The 8070-nt window shown below is 43.3% G+C and overlaps 1 protein-coding gene across 1 annotated transcript; it reads left to right on the top strand.

Moving 5' to 3' along the window:
* The first annotated feature begins 6530 nt into the window (after positions 1-6530).
* On the top strand, positions 6531-7749 carry LOC104912074 (fibroblast growth factor receptor 2-like). The gene is made up of 2 exons (XM_010714885.3): positions 6531-6824; positions 7484-7749. Exons 1-2 carry the CDS (start codon positions 6653-6655, stop codon positions 7564-7566), a joined length of 255 nt encoding a protein of 84 aa, XP_010713187.1. The 5' UTR covers positions 6531-6652; the 3' UTR covers positions 7567-7749.
* Positions 7750-8070: the final 321 nt, after the last annotated feature.

Below are 8070 nucleotides of genomic sequence, written 5' to 3'. Positions count from 1 at the left end.
TTTTTTCTCCCCTGTCCTTCATTTGAGATTCTGGAAAAAGGTGATACGTTTCCTTCCCCTTTGTATTGTGTGATAGATGAGAAGATTCTTCTGTAATGACTCTTCAGTAGTTAATTATTTTTGAGATTGCGTTACAGATATATTACATTCATATTGTACTTCCCAGTACTCCCAGTTAGCTTAGGGACCAGAACTCTGTTGCTTTGTGCATCTAATGGAGTTTTTGTCTTGAAGTGCAATTTGATGCATGGAACCAAAGGTTCAAATCCTGAAGGTGACCTGTAGCTTCTCATCATGTCAGTGACATACTGAAAGGCAGTGTAATCATTTGAGGGTTTTTGGTGTGGCGATTCAAGCTTGGGGGTGATTTCTCTCTCCCTTGTTATCAAGCCTTTGTGCAGAAGACATACTAATGCTGATGTTTTACTGCCTCTTACTTTGTCCCTTGTCTGGAACCATGTCTTGCACTGGCTATTGTATAAAGAAGTCTTCATCCTGTAAGGAGCAGACCGTGAAGAACTGGGACAAACAGGAAGAAATCACAGGGCCGTTCCCAGCAGCAGGAGGTGGCCTCGCTGGTCTCTCTGCTGTTTACTTTGAACTTGGCATGCTCCATGTCTTCCCTGGCTTGGCTTCCAGAAACATGAAGCACACAGCCAAGCCCATGAGCATGTGATAGTTGGCATTTTTGATGTGTGTTATGTGGTTGTGCAGCCGTAACTCAACGATCACAACCATAAAGACAGGTAGGAGCAAGCAGGCTACAAGTTGTAGGAATCTTAATCTCAGTACAAAGCCTGGACACGTACAGTTTTTTTTTTTTCTTTTTCTGCTTCTGAGGAGCAGTCTGCTTGCTTTAAACACGGATATGGGGTGTGAAATGTCAGCATGACTGCTTTGCAGCCATGACAGCTGGGCTGTAACAACTCAAGAACCTTGGGCACCACAGGAGAATGGGGCTGAGGTCCAGTTTATCCCCACAGCTCAGTCCAGCTGGGCCTGACACAGGTCCTTGGGGTTCAATTTCCCCGAGGGTGCTGCAGTTCTGAAACTGCTGGCATGCTACGGAACATGATGCATAGCAGCTAGATGTATTAATCTGTTGATAACTTTTTGGTGCATCTTTGCTCTTGGCCCAGGGATCTGCAAGTGATGGAACTCTGCTGATCACCAGAATTATTTGTTTTTCTAAGTCTTCGAAGCTTAGGAAAACAAGTTAGGGCCACGTAATATTTTCCCTTAGCAGTGATGACATTGGCAAGTATTTCAATTGGAGCCAATTCTTTTATTTCATTTTTCTTAATGATCTTGGTATATGTAACCCTCAGTAGGATATTGGCACAGTGCTGTGGGTTCAGAGCAGGTCAGGGTGGCTGGAAGCTCTACGCTTGCTGGGATACCCTGCATGTATAACATGGCAATGCTTGCTTCATTTTGCAAGTCTTCACTTCCAGAGCAAAAGGATTCTCTCTGCACTTCACATTTTCACCCCAACCCAACTTTTGCCTGGCTTTATCTCCCATGCAACCCTCGGATGACTCGATCCTTATAGAGCAGGGATAATAGGGTTAAAGAAGATGCCAGGAGAGACACCTCGGTTTATTTTGGAGTCTGCTGCATGATGTTTTTGGAAGTTGCTGTGTTTTCAAATAGAACATCCCAGGAGCTTGTTTTAAAGCAAGAAGGGAAGACTTAGGCCCTGCCACTTCTTTATGTTTGTAGCTGTGACATGTATCCCCTGTTTGTTGGTGCTGTGCATTTGATGAAGGTTTCTATAAGGCCTGTATGGTTTCTATCAGATTTGAACAATTACTATTTTTAAACAGTAAAGGGGAGAAAAAATGATTTGCGCTCTTTAGAGTGCTGTTCATAATGACAGGAGATGTTTTTATATTTTAAAATTATGAAAGGAAGATGAACAGCTTTGAAAGGAAAGTATTTTATCAGAGCACAGAGACTTCCTGATTTCCTGGCCGAGGCAGAGCCTGGCATAGCTGGCAGCTAGCTGGCATAAGCACGGCACAAATAGGACAGCAGGGAATCCAGTGACTTCAGAGAAAAAGATGGATGAATTGCAAACACTGTGTTGTCCCCCTTTGTGTAAGGAGACGTGCTCAGCCTTTGTGACTTCGGTTCCCTGTTGGCTAACAGCAGTTAGTCACAGCTGCCAGGGGCCACTCTGCTAAGTGGCCATTGCTTTTGTAAGTTGAGTTTGCTATCTGTCATCCTATGAGAAGAAGTCATGGAGCTGCTGTTAACATTAGCCTGGCACCTTGTACCATAGGCTTGTACCAGGGAGATGAGAAGGTTGCAAACCTGGTTGATACCTGGGCTTTCATTAGCTCCAGAGGCTACCTCCTGCAGAGAAGCAGGAAGTTTTGGTGTTTGTCTCAGTCGCTGGGGTCTGTGGCTATTCTGCTTCAGGCATAGTTCAGTGTTTCCATTCCATGTAGCTCACCCAGAGTGGTTTTGGATCTTCTGCAATTGTCAGAAGAACAGCAGGGCAGGAGAAGCAGCGGGAGGAGTGTTTGCCAGCCTGGCATCTCCCATGGGGACATTCAATTTTGCAATGAACCTCTTGGATTCGTGACAGGTCAGGTCTGTTGACCCTTCTGGGCATGCTGTAGTGAGTGTTTAGTTATTTACTAAAGCTTTTGAAGCGAAAGTGGCTTGATGGGATCTAAGGCTTTTGTGTTATGGAGAGTTGTGTGAGAATCTTTGCTGGGGTTAGCTATTAGCTGATTGTTTAATTATTTGGCTCTGTAACTAAGTAACTAAATGCCTTGAGCTTTAAGATAAGCAGCTCTTTGTTAACGTTTTAATAAATGGAGACAATTAATAATTATTTAAAATCTAAGGAAGTATAAATCTCTTGTTTCAGTGACCAGTCTTGAATAGAAATGTGACTTGGAATAGAATTCTGCACCTCATAATAATATTTAATGGGGCTTTCAGAATGTTCTCAGTCCTCCGTTGTGGTCGTGGCTTTCATACAAACAGTATTTACTCCATTTGATGGCTGGATCGCGTGAACCATGCTGTGACCATGTGTGAGCAGGTGAACAAAAAGTTCCCATCATGTGTTTATTTATCAGGGACTTAGTTTTCCATGGGGTGCTGTTCAGTGGCTCCACCTATAAAGTTTCAATATGCTTACGTTGATTGCAGCACTATTACAAATAAGGATGTAGCTGGGAGTAAACAATAGCAGAAGCAGTGTTCCTTGCCTTGTCCTCCAGTGCTTTAGAATGTCAACAGAAATGTTACACATCCTTTTGTTTGTTTGTTTTTTAAGGGTGACAGGCAGGTGTTGAAGCACTTCTGCAGTGGGAACTGATGCCACAACTATAGGATTTGCAGGTGAAGTCCCTAAAAGAGGAATCCTGGGCTGTGCAGAGCTCACCAAACGAAGTGTTGGGTGATGACTAGCAGTTTATGGGGATGGCTCAGGGATAGAGTTTTAGGCAGAAGGAGCATCAACGCGTTACGGAGTCATCAGATGTGATGCCAGGTCATCAAGCCTTGCTTGGCAGCTCGTGCTCTCCTGGGCCATTTCCTCCCTCCTCCTGCCTGAGATGTAGCTGGTTCTTTTTGCTTAGGATCTTTAGGTTTGGAAGAACTGCAGAAGACAGTGCCCCAAACAGCAGAGGATGGGTGCAAGTGAAGGCTGAGCATGGCTCATTTCTTTGGTACGCTGCAAAGATGTGCAAGTGGGGAAATAATCCTCGTGTGATCCTCAGGGGCGGCATTGCTGTGATTATTATACAGTGTGCAAATGTGTCCCTAGATCTTAGAGCAGTGTACAAATGGCTTGTGAAGGGGTGCAGTGTCCCGGGGGAGTTGACTTTGCAGGGTATGGCTGTTTATGCACTGCTGGGAATTTGTTAACAGTTTGAACCCATCAATTTTCATTGTGAAGCTATTGGACAGGCTAATAATGCCTCTGAATCCCACCTGTTCTCTGTTTGCATTTGGGCACCATTTCAAACCCACACTGGAAAAGTTTATAGGCAAACATTATAAAAAGTGACAGTCTTAAGTGCTGCTACATTCTAGTTTGGCAACACAAAGGCTCACCTGAAAGAGCTCACTATTTCCGAACATGACTTCATTACTTCATGACAACGCTCGGTGATGGATCTTCTCTGATACTCTGATGAGAGAGACATGCAGCAAGATTGCATTTACTAAACTCTAATTCCTTAATACCTTACTTTTTTTTTCTTCTTTTTTTTAATGTTTTGCTGCTAGTTTTCCTTTTAAAACTGTATTTGAGTTTGGATTTGTGTTGGAAGAGTTGAATTAAATTGGGGATAGTCATTTTAGAAATCAAGGATGAGAAGTAGAAAATGATTTTTCTTGCAACCTGTGTGAGCATCCTGCAAGTGTCCCAGTGCTGCTCAGCACAGCCTCACAGGCACTTGGGGGAGGGCTGAGCTGTCCTCACCCATGGTGGCTTTGACAAAGACCTTTTAAAAGACTCTGGGTACGTTTTCAGCACAGTGTAAACTCTGTAAAAGAAATGTACTTTGCAGGTGGAGTGCTTACAAAGTAAACGTCAAAGTAAATTAGCAAGCCAGTGTCAGCTATTTTATTTTTTTTAAAGTTTATTTTGACACTGGATTCTGTATTACAAATATTCTCCAGTATACTCAAATGTATTTATTACAGATGTATGTGCAGCAACAGCCCATGCTTGTTCTGGAAATGAGATTTTGAGCAGCACAGTGCAGCGCTCAGTGAAACACCTGCACTGCAGACCCATGGATTCCTGGCTGCATCAGCAAGACTGAATGAGTTTGTAAAATGTGAAGCTGTATTGTAACGGCTTGTTGTAGGCTTCGAGATGGAGTTTTGGGAAATGCAGAGACCCAGTTATAAAATCTAAATCTGTGAAATGTTATAGTGCCCATAAACGGTCTAGCTCAGGTTTTGCTGAAATGGTTCTCCCAGCCACTGCCCTGCTGTGACATGTGCCACTTCAGCTGTCTGAAAAACACACTTGCCTCAGGGGAAGAGATGGGAGGAGCTTTGCAGGGGCTCATCCCTGGATCTGGTCTCTTTTTGCATCAGGCAAACTACCATCCAGCTCCCTGAAAATGTGTGGTTTCCGAATGAGCGGGAGGACAAACTGGGTTCTCTGCTTTCAAGTAGAACGAAAGATTGAACAGCCCAATGAATGGGGTTCTGACAGAGCTTCAGCATGACCGAGCACCCACATGATGGCTAGCTTGGACCTGGCGCTTGTTTCAGCCTTCTCTGTTGAACGTGCAATGTGAGAAATGAGCACACGGGAGGAATGTGGTTTTCAGGGCATGGTATTCTTAGAAGCAAGGGTGGACACTGAGGGAATATTAAAAGGGGTGACTCCCAACAAACAGAAAGCAGCGTGTGTTGTGTTTATTTGCACACCCATGGGAGCACAGTTGGTGTCTGTGTAGAACATGTGTCAGGATGAGAGCGGCAGCCAGCTGGGAGACGTGACCATCAGGAGCAAGCAGAAAACGTGTTCGTGTTTTTCTCCCATATTTACTTTTTTGCCTTGACGAGGGGAGGAGGCTGGTGGGAGAGGGATGCTGTGGCTGTCAGGTGAAACCAGTGACAAAATCAGTCCCTAATGCATGGCACTGTCCAGGTGCTTCATAGGGGTGGCTTGGAGAGGTCCCTCCACCCCATACAGCTGCCCCATGGGGATGACGCAGCTGTAGTAACTACAGGCAGATGTCATTTTCCAAGGATTTTTTTGATTTTTATTTTAAAGACTGTGGTTTGATGCGCTCAATGTTTAGTTACAAAAGGGAACTGATGGATGAGCAGATTTGCTCTGAATGGCTGGGAAAAACATGCCTTCAGAAGTTTTCTGTTTCTAGGTGTCTGCTGTGCTCTGCTCGGGGAGGTTGTAAAGTAGGGAATGAAGAGGAGAAAATAAAAAGGAAAAAGTTACTGTTGCTTGGAGCAGAGTTGGCAGTGTAGAGAGCAAATGTTGAGGCTTTGGAAAAGGTGAAAACTAAAGGGCACCATATAGGCTGTGTGTGGAACTTCATGTTTACGAGTTTAGTGTGGTTTTCTTGGCTATTTTTCTCTAAAATAGCTCTTTTCAGGTTTAGAAAGAACCCGAAATCTAAAATCAGACGAGGACAGATAAATGTTGAATTACAGACACAAAAGCTGTGATATGAAACTGAAGTTTTTGTTTCAAGCTCTTCCTGCCTCCTCCAAGCTCTCTTTGTGCCTTTAGGTTCAGTTCTCATCTCATTGGGGTTGGCATGGTGTGGCTGTGGGGTGGATTCTGACTCTGTGGCAGCTGAGATAAAGGACATGACAAGGGGCCTATCGAAGGGGAATGAGTTTTCTGTGTGGTGAATTTTTTTTTGAAAACGCAGCTTATCTGTATCTTCACGTGATTCAGTTTTACAAGTCAGGTTGCTGGGCTAATCTGGATGAAACTTTTTATTGAACGTGATTTCTGTGGATAAAAAGGGCCTTCACTGACTTGTGTTGGAAATTCTCTCCTTTCCTTCTTTCTTCTTTTTCCTCCTTCCCTTCAACCTTCGCAGAGCCGCCAACCAAATACCAAATCTCTCAGCCAGATGTACACTCAGCACTTCCAGGAGAACCACTTGAGTTGCGCTGTCAATTGAAAGACGCCGTCATGATCAGTTGGACTAAGGATGGGGTCCCTTTGGGGCCCGACAATAGGACAGTGATTATTGGGGAGTACTTACAAATTAAAGATGCTTCACCCAGAGATTCGGGCCTCTATGCTTGCACTGCTATTAGGACCCTAGACAGTGATACTCTGTACTTCATTGTAAATGTTACAGGTGAGTGAGCTAAACATAGGTTTTGCATGTAGAAGCTGTAAAATGTCATATAAAGATATATAATAATATAACTTGAAACAGTCCAGTTGGGCACAGAAAGTTTAGCTGAGTTCTGCAGTTGAGGTATTTCGGGTATTTTCCCCTTTGTCCTGATTCTAAAATGGCATTGGTTTGTATATACAACTTCTGCTTCGTGGGGTCTGTACTAATAGCTGCCGAGTAGCCCTCTGTTTTATGCCTCCATGACAGGTTTAAATTGTACAGAGTTGCTGTTATGATGATGATAAAACCAGTAAAATGAATATGAGGTTTTTCCCCCCAGTCCAAAGAGAAAAAAGGCTGTCCTACATCCTTTTACGTGGCTTTGTTTAGAGACAAATTGCTCTCCAGGCACTCAGTTCTGGTCAGCTGAATGTCTCAAAGAGAAGCAAAGCTTTTTCAGTCCAAAGATTTTTGGAGTTAACGAGCTCTCTTTGGAAGCTTCTGTAGCATTTAAGGTTTATTAGCTAGTTTTGTTAGGATTTTGTAAGAACACGCATTCATGCATTTTCTATAGTTTCTGCACAACTAACGTAACTTGGTAGATAATATAAGATGTAGCATATTTGTTTGTCTATAAAATACTCTCTTTTAATGTCTTGGTTATTTTTAATGTGCAGATGCTCTTTCTTCTGGGGATGATGAAGATGACAATGATGGGTCTGAGGACTTTGTGAATGACAGCAACCAGATGAGTAAGTAGCAGCACGCTGCCGGAGGTGCCTGGCAAGATAAGCTTCACATGGAAAATAGCATCCAGTTTCTTGCACTCCTGCCTTCAGAGCTCCTCGACTGTTAACTGCATGTGCTATCAAATAGTGGTATCTTCTGTCCTCTTCCATTTTCTGTTTCTCCTGGTTCGTAATTTGGAGCAAAAAGAAAAAATAAACTAATATTCTTTTAAACACGCTTTCCTGGTCTGTACTTTCTGTCTCTCTTCTTGCTTGCATTTCTGAAGTTTCCTGTCTTCTTAAATTGAAATTTGGTCTTTATCTGTTTTAGTTAATCTTTGAGAATCTTACCTTTCTCTGAACCTGGGCTGAAATCTAGAAGAAGCAAAAATCCAACTCACGTTGTTAAAAGGTGGTAGTGTGGAAGCCTTAAAAATGAAACTGAGGTTTTTCTGAGGCAAATCCCTTCCGTCCTGGACAGAAATCTCGTGGGAAAGAATGGGTTTGGAAGCAATGGTTTTGTTGTTGCCTTTTTT

Source organism: Meleagris gallopavo, chromosome 8 (genome assembly GCF_000146605.3).
Source record: "Meleagris gallopavo isolate NT-WF06-2002-E0010 breed Aviagen turkey brand Nicholas breeding stock chromosome 8, Turkey_5.1, whole genome shotgun sequence".
Classification (NCBI taxonomy): Eukaryota; Metazoa; Chordata; class Aves; order Galliformes; family Phasianidae; genus Meleagris; species Meleagris gallopavo.
Note: the sequence above shows the minus strand (reverse complement) of the source record. Positions and strands in the feature narration are given on the sequence as shown.

Bases quoted from the DNA above. Each gene is read 5' to 3' on its own strand.
- LOC104912074 (XM_010714885.3), top strand. From the start codon at position 6,653: ATGATCAGTTGGACTAAGGATGGGGTCCCTTTGGGGCCCGACAATAGG. The intron at 6,825-7,483 runs GTGAGTGAGCTA...TTTAATGTGCAG, and splicing joins CTTCATTGTAAATGTTACAG to ATGCTCTTTCTTCTGGGGAT.